We start from the raw sequence: 22,816 nt of genomic DNA, 5'->3' as shown, positions 1-22,816 counted from the left end.
AATGTCAAAACCCTACCCTTCCAGTGGGACTACCCCTAAACTGCAAAGGTTGAATACTTTTTTTTTTTTTTTTTTTTTTTTTTGGTAGGTTACCATCAAAAGCAGTTTTACTTATCTTATCCTTTCCTCCCCTGGCAGCCAGGGCTCTCTTCTTCCCTTTGACACTCCTGGTTGTGAGAATTTTCACCAAATGCAGAACTATTTGCTCTACATTGCACAGGATGATGTCAAAGTGCTTGTGATAGATTGATCGCCATATAGAACTGGCTTTGGTGAACCAGTCTCAGTGAAGAGGAAGCCTGCAGCAGTGACGGGAGTAGAATTGCTTATCTTGTCTGTTAAAGGACATGACTTCTCTAAAAAGGGCAAAATAAACATTAGCCAGCACAGACTAACCCTCTACACAACCATCATGTTTTTTCATGGTGTTGGAGAGTGGATGTTTGTGTGTGGGTGTGTGTTTTTTTTTTTTTGTGTTTTTTTTTTTTTTCATGCAGCCAGTACATCTGTTAATTTTAATTCTATTAGCAGACCAAACTTTCCAGCAAAAGTTTCAGTTAAAGGTTTGAGACAAACAATGCAACACTAGCAGGTGCTTGTAGTGGTCAGCATTATTCATTATGTAACAAGTTACAACTTTATCCCTAAAGGCCTGTTTTTACTGAGAGTGTTTGCCGGACATCCGCTTTATTTTAGTCAAGTCTATTGAAATTTGCTGCTGCATTTAACACTACCCTCTCCCTAGACTGAGAATGCTCCTTGTCCAAGGATGTCTCCATTGCTTCTCCATAGAGTGGAGACACCTTAAGACATGAAGTGTCTTGCTAGATCACCAGATGAAAATACATAAACATAAAACATAGTGGTAGGCTGCAATTTTATTACACATTCAGTTTAAATATTGCATTAATTATGATCCTGCGCACACTGCATGCTAATGTATCCTGCAAAAGATCAGATTAAACTCTGTGCAAATGTAGGTTGAGTTGCTGATAAAGTTCAGATTGTACCTTATGCTAATGCAGACTGAGTAACAGACCTTGTTCAGATTGTACTTGGAGAGTTTTGTTTTTAATGCCTCTCCTGGTAAATTTATTACTTGTTGTGGATGTTTGTGTGTAGTTGCTCCATGCAACTCCAGCTATCCTGATCCAGATGTGATCGGGGCTCCACCCTGTCACTTGAGTGACCAGTGGATTCCCTTATAGCAATTTTTTAAGATCTCAATATTGCCTTGCAGTATTGTAAGTACATCTGGGTAGTTGGGGAGATTACATTTGATCTTAAATCTTAGCAGTGTTTTGTTTGGCCTTTGCTTCTAGCTGGCAATCAGAAGTGGGGTTGCTATGCTTATTCCATTGCACCCAAGAGCTTAGTCCCTCTTAATTTGTGGTGTGGAGGGCCTCCTTATGATCTGCTTCAACTGTCTGCTGGTTATCATCTATGGGTCATTTGTCATTAATGCACAACTTAAAGCATTTACCAATAGACTGCGAGCAGACATACTGGACTTTTCAAATTCAGGGTGGGATACTTCCGCAGATTTTTTTTATCCTCTTTGATGGAAGAATTGTTCACACCTGTTTCAATCTAATGCTCCCTAATCTGAGAATGTTTCTCCTTGTGGCACCAATTTCCTCTTTGGATAGTAAAATTGAGGACTCCTACTAGTGATTGTGGCTTCTCAAATCAATATTAGCTGGTTAACTTTCCTTTGTAGCCTCCCTGGCGGTATTCCTGAGTGTAGCTCAGGGTAAAGTTTCAGTACCACAAGCGGTAAGCCCGAGCTACACTTGGGCTTACCATGCGGCGCTGCTCCAGGATTTGTTCTTCTCTTACCTTGTCCTGCGCTCCCGCGATGTCCCTCCTGCAGTGTCCCCTGTAATGTCCTCCGGCGGATGCCGGCATTTGTCTTCTGGGTTCCATCCCTGCGACGTCGGGATGTATGGGGGACGGAACGGTGGGAAATTTGAAAATGACAAAAAAGTGATATTCACCAAATACACTAAAATCACATAGTAAAACATTACTGTATCAAACCATTTCACATACATTTTGTCCTGTGCCCTGCCTACATTTTTACTGTTCTTTCTGCCTGGAATCTGAGAAGCGTCCAAAAAGCGTCCCTTTTTAGGTCAAAATTGGTTTTAGACCAGCTAGAGAACAGCGATCGTAAATCAGAACCACTTGCAGAATTGATTGATAATGATTCGTAGGGAAATTTGTCATCAGACACGATTTTGCGACTTTGCTCAGTGATGTGTGAACTTGGCGCTATATTTCAAATTTCACTGTTTTTTATTTGATTATATTATTGAATTAAATTTATTATAATATTTTTTAGGATTATTTATTAAATTATAATTTATGATTTCGTATTTAAAATTTTAACATACCCGGGATTTTTACTAGACTTTTGTTTGGACAGATTTCAGTGAGTTATTCCTAAAAATTAAAGGCCTACAATAAAAAAAACTACATATTTCCGTGCAAAAAATTTACCGCTTTGAGCACAGAAATATGGACATAATCAGACTGCTAGGGATGTTACCCATTAGCCGCCCGGCCAATCACAGCAGGTCACATGACAGTTGTATACAATGGATGGCTTCATTCATGCCATCCATTGTATACTAGTGCCTAGCTGTGAATGGTCACAGCAGGTCACATGCACATGTCATGTGATTAGCTGTGGCCAAATCACAGCTAAGCACAATAAAAAAAAAAAAAAAAACCTGAATGAATCGATTTCATTTAGGTAAATGCTTGCTTATAGCAAAGTAATTCTTTGCTATAAACAAATTTGTGTAAAAAAAAAAAAACTGATCACTTCCCAAAAGTAGTACAATGTTACTATGGTAACATTGTACTACTTTGGTCATAGTAAAATATAAAGAAAAAAATCTTAAAAAAATAAAAAATGTAAAAAAATAAAAAAAATATATATATATTTTTTCATACTGTCACCAGTCAGTGTCCCTGTTCACCGCCATGCCAGTTATATGATGACGCTGTACTGCACTGGTGACAGTATGTAAAAATAAAATAGTGAAAATAATTTTTTTAATTTTTTCATTTTCTGAAAAATTATGACAAAAATAAAACTTCAAAAAACTCACCATTCCTCTTATGAAGTACGTCCGACTGTCTACTCTGCAAAAAGGGGTCATTTGGGGGATATCTGTACTATTCTGACATTATTGGACCTCAAGAAATTAGATTGGCTGTCAGTACTTCAGGATTGATCAATATTCAGATCTATACCATAGTTTGTGAACGCTATAACTTTCCTACAAACTAAATAATACATCCTAATTTTGGGTTATTTTCACCAAAGACATGTAGCAGAATACATCTCGGCCTAAATTTATGAAGAACAATTATTTATTTGTAAACTTTTATAACAGAAACAAAGAAACATTTTTTTTTTTCAAAATTTTTGGTCTTTTTTTGTTAATTTAGCAAAAAATAAAAACCCCAGCGGTGATTAAATACCACCAAAAGAAAGCTCTAGTTGTGTGAAGAAAATGATAAAATTTTAGTTTGGGTACAATGTTGTATGACCGTGCAATTGTCATTCAAAGTGTGAGAGCGCTGAAACGTGAAAAATGGCCTGGGCAGGAAGGTGTAAAATTGCCCGGTATTGAAATGGTTAAAGCGACCTTCATGCCAATAGGATTAAACTCTTGCTTTATAGTACGTGTAGGACAGGGATGTCTAACTCCATTTCATTCTTGGCTGCATCAACATTATGGTTGCCCTCAAAGGGCTAGTTGTATCTGTAACACTAGATGTCCACAGTACCCCACCCTTGCCTTACATCAGTGCACCTCCCTAACTTTGTGCTGCTGCCGGGAAGAAGCTGGGGGTGGAGCTGGGAAACAAAGTGCAGAGTCTGGAGGAGGGTTGGAGTTAGCTGCTGGAGTCTGTTGAATTCTGAGACCAGGAGAGGCAGAGATGAGGCACAGGATCTGTAGCAGGACTTCTGTTGTCTTCTCTGCTGCCAGCTGCTGAGACACGGTAGGGGTGGATACGGTGGGGGTGCTGCAGCTGTAGGAGAGGTGCGTGGGCTACATGAAAAGGCCTGGAGGGCTGGGTTCTGCCTGTGGGCTTTGTGTTTGACACGTGGTGTAGGACAAATGACTAATTTTTTAATTTCAGCTGTGACTAATAATGCTTATGGTTTTGCTATATCCTAGTTCTCTACTCAGTATTCATGGATGCAAACCTTTGGTCAAAGTGCTAGACTGCAGAGCTCTTCAATGAGGAGAATTGTTTTCTACATGAAACCCTTACATTTCTACATGATCTTCAAGGAAAAGTATTTTTTCAAATCATTTCTAGATCCTGTTTTTCTAGTATGCTACTTGCAGAAACATTAGTCAGTCTCTACATTGAACCATCCAGCTGAAGTGTCGCCGGGATTCTGTAAGACCACAACACCATGCCATACATTTAGCCATCAGAGAGCAGTTTGAAGTCTCACTATAGCCAGAAAGATAGTTTGGATCCTGTCCTCAGCAGAACCTCACATTCCCACTTTTTCCACTGTGTACATCCCAGGCATAGCTATTTTGGCATGCAGGCTTTCTCAGCCAGAAAATGTCTGTATCTGTGGGAGTGGCGTTTCGGGACCTGTCTTTGGGAGGGGTGGAGGTTTACTAGACGTGGACCTCTTAGTTCCTAGGCTCTTAAACTGGACAGGAAATCTCTTGTAGAAGTGGATGCTGTGTTGGCTTTGTTGGATCAGTACACCCTGATCTGTACTTTGCAGGATTTAGATGGAGGGCATTCTGGGATCTTCAGGACTCTGGACAGGACTAGTCCAGGTGAATGTTACACGCTGTCCTGGTATGACGTCTGGTAGTTTTTCTGTGGCATCTGTTTGATTCTCTTCTTTGTGTGAGACTCATTTGAGATCCAAAATCAGTCGCTGGCTATATTGGCAGAGCTGTTCTTTATTACAGGTACTTATATAGCGCCATCAATTTACCTAGCACTTTACATATATATTGTATATTCACATCAGTCCCTAACCCTCAAGGGGCGTACAATCTAAGGTCCCTAACTTACATTCGTACATACACCTACTAGGGCCAATTTAGACCGGATCCAATTAACCTACCAGCATGTCTTTAGAGTGTGGAAGGAAACTGGAGTACCCGGAGGAAACCCACACAGGCACAGGGAGAATGTCCAAACACCAGACATGTGGTACCGTGACTGGGATTTGAACCAACAACCCTAGTACCGGCAGTACTAAGGTGTATTTTTTGCTTTTTTTTTTTTTTTTTTTTTTCTTCTTCTGAGTCAGGGTAGTGTGTTCCTATGATGCTAATAGCTAGGATGCATATTACCAAACTTTCCTTTGTGACTAAACTATCCCAATCTAAATTAATATATATAACATACATCAAAATAAAAAAATAAATCACAAATTGCTCAATATTTTGATGTATGTTATATGTATTTATTTAGATTGGGATAATTTAGTCACAAAGGAAAGTTCGGTAATATGTATGTTGACTTTCAAGGGTGAAAGTTTTTTTGACTTTTCTTTCTGGATGTGTATATTATTGGTAAAGGTGGTATTGTGCAGATTATTATACTATTAATAGTTAGGATGGCTAATTCCTGTAAGGTCCACCTTTCAACTTGAAAAGCATAATTCATTTAGTGTGAGTCAGGTTTCTACCCTTAGGAGAAATTCCTAGAATTTAATCCTCTCTATCTTGCAGTGGAGTCTGGACCAGCATTTGGCTCAGCACTTCAAAGGCTAGGTTTCTACCTCGTCTATCACTGTGTGAATCCCTCTGGTTCCATTTCAGCAAAGGCTGCTTCAGAAAGGTTAATTTCTTCAGTATTTCAAATGGCTCTTGTAAGAGTATATTGGTTTGGTTTCTCTATCTGCTTGGGCTGCCCATTATCCAAATTTCATGGGCTTTAGGTTTGGTTTCCACCCTTTCTTGTCAAGGCACACTTTTTTACACATTCAAGTTTTCAAGACTACCATCTGGTTGTCTGTGCTTTTCTAAGTTCTACCATGTGTATATTCAGGCTTCATCTGATGCCAACTTTGGGTGCTGGATCCTTCAGGTGATTTATTCATCTGCAGGCAGCCTCCAGTTTACTACTTGTTCTAGGACTGTTAGCATTTGTGTGCTATATTATCTACCTCTCTGTTGGATTGCTTTTGGATGGCTCGACAGTCTAAAATTGTATAAGTACATAATTATAGGAATAAGATTTCCTTTTGTCCTTCAGTGGGTAGAGGAATGTAGGATTTTGTTTTCAACTTAGTCCTGTCTTTGGTGTGTGTGTGTTTTGTAGTCCATTGAGGTATAGGTCCTCCCAGGGTTCAGATTTATTTTGGCACACCTCAGCGCATAACACATTACATTAATGCATTTCCTGATCTGAATGAGCCCTTAAAGTGGTTCTTAAAGCCATAAAGCGGAGCTCCACCCAAAAGGGGAAGTTCCGTTTTAAGGACTGCTCCTCATTAAGGATTGGCACCTTTTGGGGAGCGGGTATCCGAATTTGACAGGTACCCGCTCCCACTTCCGGTCCGATCGCCTAGGTCAGGGGTCTGCAACCTTTAAGACATAAAGAGCCACTTGGACCCGTTTCCGAGAGGGAAAAAAAGACTGGGAGCCGCAAAACCATTGCAACATTTAAAACAAATCCGACACTGCATATATTGCAAAAAACGCTCTGGTCATGAAGGGGGTTTAAGGGCCCAGTAAGCAAAGGGTTAATCAGGGCCACAGTGTATCGTCATAATCACAATCATAGCCTTAGGTCAGTGGTGGGCAACCTTTTTTTCGACTGAGCCAAATCTCGCCAAAACCACGATTGAAATTTATTTTGAGAGAAACATTTTTAAAACTGAAAATACGTCCCCCATATAGTAATTCGTCCCCCATATAGTAATTCGTCCCCCATATAGTAATTCATCCCCCCTATAGTAATTCATCCCCCCTATAGTAATTCATCCCCCCTATAGTAATTCATCCCCCATAGTAATTCATTCCCCATATTGTGTGAATTCACTTACCTTTGCTCCGCGCGTTCCTCTCGCTGGGTTCCCGCGCCGTTCTGGTCTTCAGGGCGGACTGTGAGAGGAGAGGAGTTCGTCACGCTGCCCCGCCTACATCCGGGCTGCCCCGCCTACATCCTGACAGCCAATGTTTGCCAGCGGGCGCCCGGCACACAGAAGATCTGCATTAAAAGAGCCGCGGCTTGCCGACCCTATTGCCTGTCACCTGGTGGGCAGTGTGCTCCGGAGCCGCAGGAAAGGTGAAAAAGAGCCGCATGCGGCTCCGGAGCCGTGGGTTGCCGACACCCGGCCTAGGTGGTTGGAAGCGGAAGGTGTCCTCGCTCCCTGTAGTCTTTTGAGAAACGTGACATTTCCCACAAGACTACAGGACCATTTACGAAGAGCAGCGCTACTCGCGCATGCGCAGTGGGTACCCGACTGTGAAGCTGCAAGCTATCACAGCCGGCTGCCCACACTGAAGATGCCGGCCTCCTGGAATACAGGACGGCCGGTGAAACGAGCTGCAGGGGACACACCACGGAACCGTGGGACAGTTAATTGGCTGTTTTTTTAAAGTCAGCAGCTACAGTTTTTTTTGTATCTGCTGACTTTTATTTTTTGATAGGTTAAGTGGAACTCCGCTTTAAGGATTTTTCTTTACCTTAATGCTTTCTCTGTATTAAGGTAAAAGACCACCCGTGTCCAGGATCGCCTCCAGCCCCCCTTCTATTTACCTGAGCCTGATTTCAATCCAGCACTGTGCACAAGAGTCTCTGCCTTCTCCCTCCTTTACAGCAGACTGGTAGCAGCAGGAGACATTGGCACCTGCTGATGTCAATCAAATCCTACCATGAGGTAGTGGGGGCTAGGGCAAAGCTCCGCTGCCTGTGTTTATGGATGCAGGCAGTGGGGCCCCATGAGCAAGTGGTTTTGCTAGGGGGAGTACTCGGAAGGCAGGAGGAGCCAGGAGTTTTTGGTGGGGGATTCCAGAAGAAGAGGATCAGGGCTGTTGTGTGCAAAACCATTTCACAGAACAGGTAAATATAATCTGTTTTAAAAAATTAATGGCTTAGAATTGCTTTAAAGAAGACTAAACGTGCCACATAAATTTCATCAGATAAATGGTTTGAGTGTTCTTTAACAATATTGTTTTGTTTTAGGGTACACTTAAGTGCACTGTTGTATTGGCCAAGTGAAACATTATTCAGTTATCTGTTGTGTTTTAGATTTCAGGCCAGCACAAGAGAGCTGTGGTGTTATAATGCTGTCATAGCAGACTCAAGGCTACCATCAGCCCCTGACATGCAGTTAAGATGTAGCATACTCAGTCCAGAGCTGGCCCTCCCAACAGGCCAGAAAGCTGTAACTACACGATCACATGCAGCATTGCATATACTAGGTAAGTGTTGTGTGGTTTTTTTTTTTTTTCTTCTTTTTTTAATTATTGTTGGCATTTCTGATCTTTTAGGCACTGCCAGCATATGTGTGGAAGTCTTGTCATGTGAAATACCTGAGTATTTTTGGTTTCAAGTTTGGCACAGCAGTCAGTGAAGCGGAACAATAGATTTTCTCTACTGGGACCCAGTATGTGTCTCGGTGTTAAAAAAAAAAAAAAAAAAAAAAAAATGCCCTCATGCTGCTTGCGATGGGTTGTTACTGTGTGTTTTTATCATGCACTAGGCAGTGTTCAAGCCTTGATTACCTAGATTTGATGACCGTGAGCAACAGAGTGAAATTACTATAGGAATGGCGTAATATCCTGAGACTAGAAATTTTGGCAAATACTTAATTGCAATATTGTGCATTTGCCAAAAATATAGTAGTTGTGTCCTATAAATATTTTTTTTATTCATGTAATAAAAGTTATAATAATTCTTTTCCATTCAGCTGAAATGCCTATTTGGTCTCTTTTAATTTAGAAATTTCTTCTGTATCACATTTTAAATTTCAGGCTGTCTTGACACTCTGGCGACAATGCAGGACTTGAAAATGGGAGTCTCAAGTACTGAAGAGGAAACGCAGTCTGTGTTGAAAGTCTATTCCAAGGAAGATTACAGCGTTGTAAACAGATTTGAGAGTATGTTTGTCTATATTTGCAGAAAGAAGCAAGTACCAAACACTGGGTCCAGTTGCTGCTTACATTTTTTTTTGTCATTTATTAAGGTCATGGAGGTGGCTGGGGGTATTCAGCACATTCAGTGGAAGCTATTCGATTCTGTGCTGATACAGACATCCTACTGGGAGGATTGGGTCTCTTTGGTGGAAGAGGGGAGTACACTGCCAAAATTAAGGTAATATTGAAATGAAGTTGGCATGTTTTTTGTACGCCTAGTACATTTTCTTAGAGGCATGCTTACTGTAATGATTTTCCACATATATCCTTGCCTGTAGTTGTTTGAATTGGGATCAGATGGAGGTGATCATGAAACGGATGGAGACCTTCTTGCCGAGACTGATGTTCTTGCATATGATTGTGCAGCCAGGTGATTACCTATTTGTTTTTCATACAATGTAAACTCTGATGGCTTACTCTATAACTGACCTCCAACCTGCTCAGTGCCCTATCACCCTCAGGAATGGCTCTCATGATTTACAGTAAGTTTTTACAGGAAATAACTTGGATGTTCAGGAATCCTGACGCTGCCTCCTGATCATCAGCTGATAGCATGATCAGGATGTTGTACTAGGAGGCTCAGGCTCCAGCAATGCACTTCCTCTGCAGAACTCTGGTGCTGCCAATGCCAAGACTTTACGTGCAGCATGGGCAGGAGGGAGACAGATCACACTTACTACCTTCATCCAAGGGTGTCCTGTTCCGCAGTGCAAGCTAGATTTTGTAGTCTTTAGGCAGAGCCAGGGGACTTACCAAAATTCCTTAGGGACTCAGTGAGCCTGCTGCCTACCATGCTGTTGCGCTGTCAGCAATTACACAACCAGCCCCCCCCCCACCACCCCACCACTGCCACCAATCCATTCGTTTTCAAGGGACTGTCCCTGGCAAACGGATGAATGGTGATCTTAATATAGTGGCATTTAAAGAATATAGCAGTCCCCTTTTCATATAGGAAAGATTGCATTTTTTTATGTCCTACAATATTTGTCTTTTGGGTTTAGTGAACCTTTAAATTGCATTGCAAAGGTTTCTTCCAGGATGAATGCTGCAAAGCATGTGAAGCTGTCATTTTTAATTGTGTTTCAGTTGGATATTTGTGTGTTTACATTGAATTCTCTTTCTGTTCCTGTGAGGTATCAAGCAATGGTAGCTACAAGGTCTGCTTGGGAATCTTTCATAGATGACTGGAAGTTACTCTTCTGTGACCAGCTGCTTATGCTTTATCAGCTTATAGTGTGAAGCTAATTAAGAATGTATGTCAAAGCTAATTAACAAATCAGACTGTTTGACGGTTGATTTTGTCTTGTACCCTAGAGAGAAATATGCAATGATGTTTGACGAACCTGTACTTCTACAAGCTGGCTGGTGGTATGTGGCTTGGGCTCGTGTATCTGGTCCTAGTAGCGATTGTGGATCTCACGGACAGGCTTCAATAACAACAGATGATGGGTAATGTTTCATTTATTCTTTTGATCCTTCTCGGCATCACACAGCAAAGTTTTATACTGTATTCTAAACTCTCTGAATCTGTAATGACTGTCATAACTGGATTAAAATCACAGCCAGATAGTCAGGAATCTGTAATTTTTATTTTGGCTAAACCTGTGCTGAGAGAAATAAGCTACGAATACTGACCTCTTTCTCAAATTGCTAGTTACATGGCTATCATGCAGATCCAACAGCTTTAGATTTTTCAAAGTAAATGAAATATAACACTGTACCTTGGTTTGCTTTTGGTTGCATACAATAATCTCACTTGTAGCTAGCTTGTATCTGTAATATACTGCTTTTTTTTTTTTTTTGTAGAATGATAAAATCCTTATTTGCTTACCGGTTCTGTCCCTAGCTATCAGACTTGAAGTAAAACAAAGCTATCAACAGTCTGGAGGTGTTATGGGGACATATTGAGTGATTTATTGGTGGTATAGGGTATTATCAGTAGGCTAATATTTGAATTAATACAGAGTTTACATTAACGTTTCACTCATGTAATAAATTAAGGCTTTTTTGAACATACCGTAAATTTTAAACATTGAAATGATTAAGCATTCCCATTAATTCTAATTGGCCATTGGTTAAAGCGTATGTCAAGGCAAAAAAAAGATGTTATTACATCTTTAAGATATGTGCACATTACCCATGTTGATAGACCCTGCATGTACAATAAAGTACCTATTGATCTGCTAGAATGCACTATGCTCTTAAAGCAGAACTTCCGCTTTATGTCCTCCTCCCAGTGGATCCGCGGAAGTTCTTACCCAACTCCCCCCCACCCCCAAAGGTCAATGGTTCCAGAAGGCTGCAGGGCCATTCATAAAGTGAAGTGTGGCTTGCACATTTTCAGCTGCAAGGTGTCATGCCTGCACCGAGGACACAAAGACTGGCAAGGAACAGTTCAGGTGAGGACAGCCCTGGATCCCTGAGGATCACCTGAGAGTCCTGTTGTGTGCTGATATATTGGATTTTTGTGGACAGAGTGGTTTCAGCCCTGCCTATATTTACTAAACTTCTTAACCACTCCCATACTGAGATCTCTACAACAAAGGTCTAGTTCCCGATTACCTGATTGCTGTGATAGCCTTTGATTAGCTGTGGCAGTAATCAGTCACTGTCTGCCCTGTGCCATTTTTTCCGCTTGCTTTACTAGAGGAGAAAATTTGTAAACAAAAATCTGTGGGAGGGGAAAAAAACCCATCAGGGCTTGATCTAGGCTTGGTTTAGGGTCAGGTAATGTCAGTGCGTTCTATGTAGAATAGAATAAAAAAAAGCAAAATAGGTACTATTTCTGGGCCCTACTATACAAGCATAAATAACATACACATTTGTGGTATTGTTACGATCATCAGGAGAAAGAGAATTTGTTGCATGGTTCTTGGGTGGTAGGTTATGGAAATGGAAAGAAATATACACTAACATTTTTTGCCACTTTTTTTTCTTTTATAATAAAGCTTAAAAAAAAAAAAAAAAAAAAAAAAAAAAAAAAAAAAAAGATTTCCATTACCATTTACCACCAACAAAAGCTCAATTTGTTCTTTAACCACCACTGCTCCCGTCTGGCCGTTTATGTACTTGGGCCGGACGGGAGCAGTGCAGGAGCAGGTGGCCGTTTTATAAACAGCCCCCGCATTTTACTGCCTGTGCGCGCACCTTGGCAACACAGATCACTGTACGGGATCTCTGTGTGAGGTCCCGATTCATGTGATCACTGATTGGCCACAGGAACAGTGGTAAACACTTCCTGACATCATTGCTTAGTACGTGTGAAATCTGTGAATGATCACAGAGGTCACATGGTACAAGGCTAATCACAACAGCCTTGTACCATGTGACAAGCTGTGACCAATCACAGCTCTCACAGTATTTCACAATGGCTGCAAGAATGCAGCCAGAAAGGAGAAATTATTGATTTTATAGCCTTTATGGGTGTAAAAGCAATCCGTGTAAAAAAAAAAAAAAAAAAAGAAAAAACATCTTAATCACCCCCCACAAGTAGTACAGTGTCACTATGGTGACACTGTACTGCTATGGTCATGGTATGTTAAAAAAACAACATAATTTTTGGTTATAAACGTACTTGGGTTATATATATTTTTTTTATTTTTTTTTAACGAAAATGATAGATTAATACATTTTGGCCAAGATTTATGAAGAAAAAAAGTTTGCAAAATTTTATAAGAGAAACACTTTTTGAAAAAAAAAAAAAATGTTTGGACTTTTTCATTTTATATAGCAAAAAAATAAAAATCCCAGTGGTGAATAAATACCACCAAAATAAAGTTTTTTTTATCTGTCTCAAAAAAAACTAACAAATTCATATGGGTACAGTGTTGCATGATCGCGCAATTGTCAGTGTGATGGCACTGAAAGCTGAAAATTGGCCTGGACAGGAAGGGGGTAAAAGTGTCCGGCCTGGAAGTGGTTAAACAGCTATGGGTGTGTGTAGTGCTCATGAATGGGATCAGCTCATGATCAAGCCATAATAAGCATATTTTGGTGACAATCACCCGATAACGATAGGTACCTCTAGTAGCAGGTCACCCAGCTTCAATATTGAATGGCTTAGTAAGGCATTCTTATTTAATACACCTTTTTGTGTGCATCTGCCTGAGCGTCAGTTTTACAAAATTACAATTTAAACATTCCCTGCCGTGTGCCCTTTTCTCTTTGTTCCTATTCCATTAATGAGAGAGTACAGTAATATGTGGTATTCTGTTTTGTGTGTGCATGACTCATAAGACTAATAAGAGTAAACAGATTTACTTTATAAGCTAATTACATGGTATGGAAGGTAAAGCATATTAAAGAATAAAAGCCTATTTGAAAAGCTCATCATTTTTAAAATGGGGAGTTGTTAAAATTACTAGATGTTGTTATATACCAAAGTATCACTGCTTTGCAGAAGCTAGTATGCTGTTTAGGATCCGACAGCTTGATTTAGTACAGCCCGTACCAAAAGTTTTGAAAATTACACAAATATTAATTTTACCTTCAAGGAAACCCGTGTAGTCATTGCTTTTCACAAAAAGGCACCCCTACAGGTAAGGTTATTGCTACTATGATTGCACCTAAATTAACCATGTATCGGATCATCAAGAACTTCTAGGAGAGGTTCAGTTGTTGTGAAGAAGGCTTCAGGGTGCCCAAGAAAGTCCTGCAAGTGACAGGACCATCTCCTAAAGTTGATTCAGCTGCGGGATCGGGGCACCATCAGTACAGAGTTTGCTCAGGAATGGCAGCAGGTAGGTGTGAGTGCATCTGCATGCACAGTGAGGTGAAGACTTTGCTGCCATTCTTGACACCAGGCCATCTTCCAAAGAAGCCACTTCTCTTCAGGAAAAATATCAGGGACAGACTGATATACTGCAAAAGGTACATGCATTGAACTGCTGTGGACTGGGGTAAAGTAATTTTCTCTGAGTCCCCTTTTCGATCGTGTGGGGCATCTGAAAAAACCTTATTCGGAGAAGAAAAGGTAAACTCTACCATCAGTCCTGTTATGCCAACAGTTAAGCATCCTGAGACCTTTCATGTGTGGGGTTGCTTCTCCGTCAAGGGAGTGAGATCACTCACAATTTTGCCTAAGAACACAGCCATGAATAAAGAATGGTACAAAAATATCCTCCAAGAGGAACTTCTCCCAACCATCCAAGAACAGTGCCTTTTCCAGCATGAAGGAGCACCTTGCCATAAGGCAAACGTAACTAAAGTGGCTTGGAGAATAAAACGTCAACATTTTGGGTCCATCTGACGAAAAACTAAAAATACTGAAGCAGCAGACTTTATGAAAATGTATATTTGTTTCATTCTCAAAACTTTTGGCTATGGCTGTCCAGTTAATACAATACAGTTAAGATTGATCGACTGCAAAACGTGTAGAGAAAGAAAGGTGAACATTTATTTTTCCCCCAGAAATCTATTTTATGGACAATTTTCATATGTGCAGTTTGTTTTGATTTACAATGTGACACTTTGGGGGATATTTATAAAGCTGTCGGTGAATCTTCCATGTGCGTTTGGTGGTTATTTGACAGTGGTTAATTCACCACCAGTGAATGTCTCATTCACTGCTTTATAAATTGACCAGTGTGTGTGTGGCCAAATCTTTATCTAGTTGTGGAAGTGTTAAAGCCCCTGTCTGGATTTCTGTTGCTATCCATCTCCCTACTGGTGAGATTCATCCTTTCTATTCTGTTGGCATTGTGTGGTTTTTTTTGTTTTTGTTTTTTAAATCTAAAAGGAAATCTCCCATTTTAAAGTGATTTCCTCTTACTTCCTGTTGTGTCAGGGAGTGGAAGTGATAGGAAATTTGTTGAAATGTCTCCAAGTCATACACACTTGTAACCTGTGAAGCTTCTTTCTCCACAGCAGGGTTACTTATTCCTCTCCCTAGAAATAGGAGTTTTTTCTGTGTCATTCTTCACTTGTCAAATACGTTTTTCCTTTATTTTTTTAGTGTGGTTTTTCAGTTCAAAAGCTCAAAGAAATCAAATAATGGCACAGATGTTAATGCAGGCCAAATACCACAGCTGCTGTACAGGTAAAAATGTCTTTATTGTGAACACGAAGGTGTGCAGTTCCTTTCAAAGTTTGTTTTGGTATTAAAGCTAAGTAGTATTATATTTATTAAGGTTTTCTGTTTTAATAGATTGCCTACAAGTGATGGAAGTGCCACTAAAGGAAAACAGCAAGTCAGTGAACCAGTTCACATCTTGAAAAGATCATTTGCCAGATCTGTTTCAGTGGTGAGTAGCTTCTATCTTTCTTGCAGCTTGCGTCCTGCAGATTGTAGAAAGTAACACATATTTAAAGCAGCTGCAAGACTCAGAAAAATCACCTGGCCATGAACAGAGGAAAAACCTGCTCATAAACCTTTAACGAAATGTTCCTGTGAGAAAGCTTTGTTTTCATGTACCATTCAGTAACCTCGGCTTACCTTAAGATTGGCCTCAAAGTGGCAAACTTTCAATTTGAGTTACTGTGTGGAAAATAGAGTGGGGGGGGAGGTTGGCAACATAAAAAGTCCCAGCCTTTTAGCTCTGAGTTTAACTATAATGTTTTACATGAACACAAAAAAAGTAGTGCAATAAAGAACAGTAGTTTTCTACAGCCAGTTTCCTTGCTGCACTAAAAAGATTCTGGTTGGCTGTCTTGGATAGGTGTTCCATATTGGCTCCATCTTTTGCAAGTTGCTCTCTGGAAAGTAACCTGTACTGTAGAGCATATTGGCAGCATTTTGGATGTACCACGTCAGTACTATTGAAATAAAAAAAATGTAATCTACTGCACATTTATAAATCAGTGGTGATGTAAAAAAAAAAAGTGACCTGTATCTCCTTTGGTCACAAGGTTGTACTTGTAAAGCAATACTGTTAAATGCTTTTGTTTGTAATGTATTTCATGTTGGTTAATTATAAGTGTTGCCTTCCTTAAGGAATGTTTTGAATCCTTACTGAGCATTTTACACTGGAGTTGGACCACTCTGGTTCTTGGGGTGGAAGAGCTCAGAGGACTAAAAGGTTTCCAATACACAGCAACCCTCCTGGATTTGGAAAGACTGCGTTTTGTGGGTACCTGCTGTTTGCGGTTGTTGCGAGTCTACACATGTGAAATATACCCTATAGCAGGTACTACTTTTTTTTTCATTTTTTTTTTTTTTTCTAACTCACAAATGAAAAACATTGTTCTACGGTTATACACTTGTAAATGTGTTGTGTTGAACTGTAAGCTTAGATTTGTACGATAGTTTAGTAGTTGTTGCTTTTGTAAAAATCAAGTTTTACAGATGAAAAAAAAGTACAAAAAAGGGAAATTTTAAAATGGCTGTTGCCAATTTGGTGCTTCATGTTTAACATTGTTGTTAGGTTTTGCACAATTTACCATGTGAGTGCCTGCACAGTCTAATATACTTAATGGTTTTTTGCTTATATCCACCCATGTAAAATTTGGTAATCCACTCAGAATCTTATATTTTTAATTTAGCTTCCACGAAGGCTGTATTAGACGAAACAACCAAACTGGCTGAATGCATTGGAAAAACCAGGACATTGCTTAGAAAAATCCTTTCTGAAGGTGTAGACAACTGCATGACAAAACTGGATAATGACCCTCAAGGATATCTCAGCCAGCCGTTAAGTCTGCTTGAAGCTGTTCTGCAAGAATGCCATAACACATTTACAGCCTGTTTCCACTCTTTTTATCCTACTCCTGCCCTCCAGTGGGCATGTTTGTGTGACTTGCTCAACTGTTTGGATCAGGTAAGCTATCACTTTTCAGGATTCTACATGATGCAAGTTTCTTAGATATATTAATGCTTGAGGTGATTTGTAGCTGTTTTAGTTCACTTGCAACAAGAACAGTTGAGTACAGTCCATAATTCAATTTTTTTTTTATTTGCACGAACATCCAATTTTTCAGGATAAGCTTTTGGGTGTGTTCATACACCCCAAAAGCTTGTCAGGAAAAATTGGATGTTGGGTGCATATAAAGTACCATGGACAGTACTCTATTTATTCTTGTTAGATATAAGTTATAGTACGCTCTCTGTGTTTTTTTTTTTTTTTTTTTTTTTTTTTATTTGATGAAACTTATTTGTAAATGTGAGTAAGCTATGTTCCAAAAACGTTGCCAAACAGTATCTCGCATAGTGATTAAATATTGAATTTCTTGTTTCTGTAACAGAGGTATAATGACATTTCTGTGTTTTTGTGTTTTTTTGTTTTTTTAGGACATCCAGGAAGCAAATTTTAAAACCTCAAGCAGCCGCCTGCTAGCAGCAGTCATGTCTGCCCTGTGTCACACTTCTGTGAAGCTTACATCCATCTTTCCTATCGCTTATGATGGTGAAGTTCTACTTCGCTCCATGGTGAAACAAGTCAGCACAGAAAATGACACTGCATTGGCTCACCGCTTCCCTCTGCTGGTTTCAGCAATGGAGAAACTCAGTCAGGTCTGCATAGGTTTTCTTTCCCAATTTTGAAAAGGAATGCAAGTACATTGCTTTATATGACTTTGACATTGGATTCCTGAGCATATTGTCACATGTTCTATTCTCTTATTGGTGTTAAAAATAAGGCTCAGGAATGTGGCCGGAAATACTAATCACTAACTGGAAACAATGTATTTCTGGTTTCCACTGGCCAACATTCCCCTGGCTGCCTTACCCTGTTAACATCCATTCCCCCACAGAATACCTACATGCATCGAGCTTCCACTCCAAGTACACAGGCCAGCTTTGACTCTTGGTTTCCTGTACATTCTTCTTGCCTCCCACACATGTCCATCCTAGTGCCACTGCCCCCATGCAGCTCTGTGGTCCCAGTGAGCAAGAGAGGCTTTTGCAGTACTCCAACTGAGCAGCATACCTTATGGCAACACCACCCACAACTTCCATTTCTGACACCCTTTTGCCCATTCATAACAAGTCTCCAGCAAATGTCAATCCCTCTTTTCTCTGTTCACCAACATTTTCCATCTACCCCAGTCTAATTAACTTGGAGCTATGCAAATAAAGCTTAGAGTCCCTGGAAAACTATGATATATTCTGTGATACTGAAGAAAGGTTCAATGAGGCTATGCATATTTATGGAATGATTTATTCAAAATCAAGAGTCCAGTCAGAGGTGTTTTTTTGAAAGGAATAAGAGAAGTGTTCATCCCTTTTTGCCAAGCAGAAATAGGGCACAGCTAGGTGGATGTGAGAGTTTAGGTGAAGAATTTGGAATAAGATCCAGGTTTGCTATTGCTTTGACATACGCCTTGATTGCCTAGTATCCGGAGTGTAATGCTACACATCTTAATTGTCCCTCATTCAATAGATCGGTTTCATCAAGTGAGATATTTAAGAGGAACACCATCTAAGTGACCCTGTCGGGGATTTAAATTGAAGCGATTCTCAAGGTTAACTTTATTTTCCACAAAAAAAAAAAAAAAATGTTATACTTACATGCTGTGTGTGGTGGCTTTACACAGAGCAGCCCAGACCCTTCTCTTTTCAGGTCCCCCGCAGGCTCTTCTGGCCCCTCCCTCCTGTTGGGTGCCCCCACAGCAAGCAGCTTGTTATGCAGGCACCCGCTGCTATGTGTGCATTCACACACGGAGCCACAGCTTGGCCCTGTCCCCTCTCTCTCCTCATTGGCTCACTGGCTGTGAATGACAGCAGCGGGAACCAATGGCTCCTGCTTGCTGTCTCTGCCAATGAGGCAGGAGAGACCCGGGACAGCTGAGGTTGTCATTCACATCGCTGGATCACGATGAGACTCGGGTAAGTATTGAGGGGGCTGGGGGCACTGCTGCACACAGGCTGTGTGTGTATGTGTGTGTTTTTTTTTGTTTGTGGTTTATTTTTTTAACCTTCATGCATAGAATGCATGAAGGTAAACCACCTGCCTTTACAACCACTTTAAAGTGTTACTAAACCCACAACCGTAAAATCAGTCTGTATAGGCAGTAAAGCATGCTTGTTATACTCTGTTGAACCTAAGGGATTAATTATAAGCATTGTGTAAAAATAGTTTAATCCTAACTTCTCTGATCCTCCCCTTCTAGCACCCCCCTCTTATCTCCTGATAAGACAGTGTGGAGACACTCTGCACATGCTCAGTTTGCTGTATATTGCTAAAGCTTTTTTTTTTTTTTTCTTCTTGCGAGTGCAAGTTATCAGCACAGGGCCAATCGGCACTGTCCAGAAAGAGGTTAGGGGTTTTTCATCCTCCAAGAGCAGAAAAAAACTCCTCCTGCAAGCTTCAACCAGTGTTCTGCTGGACACTGATAGAAGTCACAAGACTGCTCTAACTGCTGATGGGAAAAGGTATTTAGCAATTTATATTTACTAAAATAATTGCATTTCCATGTTGTGTGTACTGTGGGAGACCAGATAGTGAATGCAGGGTCCTGGGTTTAGTAACGCTTTAAACTAGTGCTAAACTCTAATGGAAACGCCTTCTTTCTTACCTGTCCTGTGACCTGTTCACTAAAACTTTGTTTTGTAGCAGGACTGTTGGCAGGAATTCTACTCCAGACTTTCAGTTGTGTTTAGTGCATCTCACTGCTGGCCACTGTTCCTCCCAATGACCCTATGTCACTACTGTGTCCTGCTTAAGGGTCTACATTGGGATCTACAATGGCCATTGGGGGAACTTGCTGTTTGACCAGCCCAAGGGGTTGAACATGGTCAGCACTGACAGCTGTCCTATAGAGTAATGTTTCTGCAGCTGTGCTGCAGGACAAGTAGGGTAAAGTTTCTTTTTCTTTTTTTTTTTTTTTCCCCCTGGGTAGTGCTAATGGATTTTTGTTTTTTCTTCCATTTTATAGTCCCTTTAATGCCCCAAAGTAGATAAAAATTGAGTAATTTGTGACAAAAGGCTTATTTGCATGCCATTCCAGTAATGAAATAGATGCCTTTTTAATGCTCTGCAAAATGCACCAAACTATATGGGACAGCAGATCCTTATAGGCTGCATTTGAAAGTAGTTAAATGGTTGTCTTAGAAACACAGGCATCCATTGCAGTAGGTCTGTCATGTTCAAACTTGGCTTTGAATTATCAACTGTAACCTCCTTGGATGAATAAAACCTTTTCTCTGCCAGTTCCCATTCCTCTGGCACCATGTTATTGATGAGCTAATTAGTAGGCATATGTACTAGGGAGCATCTTCTGTAAACGAAGTACCAGGAAGAGAGTGCATTGAGCAAGACCGCTTTTTTTTTTCAAATTGAATTGGGGAGATTAAACTGATAATATAGGGGGTGACAGACAAGGTAGGTGCTGTTGCGAGCACTATAGAAACTTTTACAGAAAGGACTGACGTGCCTTGAATGTCTGGTAAAGCAGACCAGGATGAAATGGAGTTTGGGCTGACACCTGTGCAGGTGTGAGGTAATAATTGCCATTAGATGTTTTGCCTTGGTGAAAGGATGCCTACATGTCTACGTCCTAGACAAAAAAGGTACATTCCGGTGTCAGCTAATGGGTGTGTACAAGTATGAGAGTAAAGTCTCATACACATGATGAGACTAACGGACAAATGATGGTTTGGGTTTTTTTTTTGTTTTTTTTAAATTTTTTTTCATGATAGTCTTGTATCAAAAATAAGGAGGTTATGAAAATTCTGGTACGACAGAATACAACTTCGGAAGTGATGTAACGATTTGTAATGTATTCTCTTCTAAGCATGTGTTGTCTTGGTCGCTCAATTTTTTTTTTTTCCCCCATTTTTGTTCTGTTGTCATTTAAGAAAAATTTTCAGGCTTGTACCTTTGGATAATTTTGCATGAACTGTCGTGATCGGCTCTCAAAAGCTGTGTACAAATGAGCAGATTATTGGACGATCGCTTAAAAAGCGGTGTTTTTCGTCCGATTTTCTCATCTTGTGTACTAGGCATTAACCTTTTTGATTTTGGAGGATTAAAACTCTGAGAACCATAGAGATTGGTAATTATCTACTTAATTATTGTAGAATTGCCAGCAATGCTGCAGACTGGCTGTTCCCACTGGGTGACCGGGGGAGAGGGCAGTTGGATGACTTTCTGGCTGATGTGGGGCCCAATATATGTGTTGGCACACTAATCCACAAAAGAAGTAACTGCTGCTTGTAGAATGGTGATGTTGAAGGTTGCGGTTTCATTCTGGAATGAAAGATAATCGTGCCTCCATGTCCAGACTTTGAAGCACCTAGATCACGATCCGTGTATGATTAGAAAACTTCAGTCTGCACACACCATTAGGATAGAGGATGTCTGCTTGTGCTTCTCATTTTTGAGGAGTGGTAGCAAAGTCTTCTGATTTTAAGGCCAGGGGTCGACCAGGATCCCCTTTAATACCTCATACCAAGTTCTAGAGAATCTAAAGAAAGATGGAGTTGGCATATACAACTATGGGAGATGCTAAAGCAACATCGTAGCATCTCACTAAAATGACAGAGGAAAGGTAGTTCCTGTTTGTGGTATAAAGTTTCTGTTTCTCAGTGCCTTTTCCCCGAGGGGGTAGCATTTATACCATTAGCCTCTACCATGGCTATTAAGTAAATCACATTTGTGATGAGTCTGGCTGTCTCACGGTCCCATCCATTCTTCTTTTCTTTTTTTTTTTTCCACTCTCATTCCTTTTCTATCTTTTGTATAATTTTGTCTACCTCTCCCTCTCCTTATTTTCCTATTTTCTACTCCTATTTACCTTAGTCTCTCTTCCAATATTCTTTGTACCGTAATGTTGTACTTGCTTTGTCTTCCCATAATTACAATCGGCTGTTGCTCTGTGCAGTACTATGTGCGTATAATTTTATTTCTATTTTTTTTAGAAATAGAAAAATCCCCAGGACCAGTAAACCAATATGCCTAAAATGTAGATGTATTTTCTGTTTATGAACGTATATTCCTATCTCATTATGACATGCTTCATGACTGGCTGAATAATTTCTTAATCCATAGTTGCTCATAGGAAGTGGTGGTGTATTATTTTTTTTTTTTTTTTAATTTTAGAGCGAGGAGAATGTTTCTGGAATGACCAGCTTCCGGGAAGTTCTGGAGAAGATGTTGGTCATTGTTGTGCTGCCTGTAAGGAACAGCTTACGCAGGGAACATGAACTCTTTTCTTCACACCTGGTATCAAACACATGTGGTCTCCTGGCCAGTATTGTCAGTGAACTGACAGCATCTGCTCTTGGATCAGAGGTACAGTTGCTATTTATTAGTGAATACTTTTAAAAATTACATATAATCCGCATAAAAGCCTGTATGTATATAAAAGATTTTAAAAATGATTTTTGTTGAACAATTTATTTTAGAAGTGCCAGTGCAACTGTGGTGATTTTTCTATATTCGCGTAATACTGTTGTATCTCTAAAACACACCATGACAGCTGTGTTTTTATTACTTGTTTATCTGCAGAAAGCAAAAGTTTAGGTGGCTTAATGTTAAACCCCTGTCCCCTTTTATACCAACTACCACTAAGGGATGTCTTTCTAAATATGTAGGCAAGGCTTACAATGGTGTATTTGCTATCAATGGCTGTTGAATTCCATATCCTACACATAGACTGAGAAATTGGTTGTTTTTCACCAGTTAAACCCATAGATTGTCCGATTGCACCGTACAGTTAGAATTATATGCTCAATTAATTACAGTATATCCTGTGTGTGTGTGCATATATGCATATACAGGTGTACCTCT

General features: G+C 40.1%; 1 protein-coding gene across 18 annotated transcripts in view; it reads left to right on the top strand.

Moving 5' to 3' along the window:
• The window catches only part of MYCBP2 (MYC binding protein 2), a 304,426-nt gene that overhangs the window by 140,329 nt on the left and 141,281 nt on the right, over window positions 1-22,816 (top strand). For all 18 annotated transcript variants that reach the window (XM_089680411.1, XM_089680398.1, XM_089680410.1 and 15 more), the window contains 11 exons: window positions 8,266-8,438; window positions 8,991-9,116; window positions 9,203-9,330; window positions 9,431-9,522; window positions 10,467-10,601; window positions 15,106-15,189; window positions 15,298-15,394; window positions 16,084-16,276; window positions 16,632-16,906; window positions 17,377-17,598; window positions 22,127-22,318. In XM_089680411.1, the coding sequence (XP_089536537.1) occupies window positions 8,266-8,438; window positions 8,991-9,116; window positions 9,203-9,330; window positions 9,431-9,522; window positions 10,467-10,601; window positions 15,106-15,189; window positions 15,298-15,394; window positions 16,084-16,276; window positions 16,632-16,906; window positions 17,377-17,598; window positions 22,127-22,318 (1,717 nt within the window). The remainder of the gene's footprint in view (window positions 1-8,265; window positions 8,439-8,990; window positions 9,117-9,202; window positions 9,331-9,430; window positions 9,523-10,466; window positions 10,602-15,105; window positions 15,190-15,297; window positions 15,395-16,083; window positions 16,277-16,631; window positions 16,907-17,376; window positions 17,599-22,126; window positions 22,319-22,816) is intronic.

This window comes from Staurois parvus, unplaced genomic scaffold (assembly GCF_062004578.1).
Source record: "Staurois parvus isolate SC_StPar_1 unplaced genomic scaffold, SC_StPar_1.0 ptg000243l, whole genome shotgun sequence".
Lineage (NCBI taxonomy): Eukaryota > Metazoa > Chordata > Amphibia > Anura > Ranidae > Staurois > Staurois parvus.
Note: the sequence above shows the minus strand (reverse complement) of the source record. Positions and strands in the feature narration are given on the sequence as shown.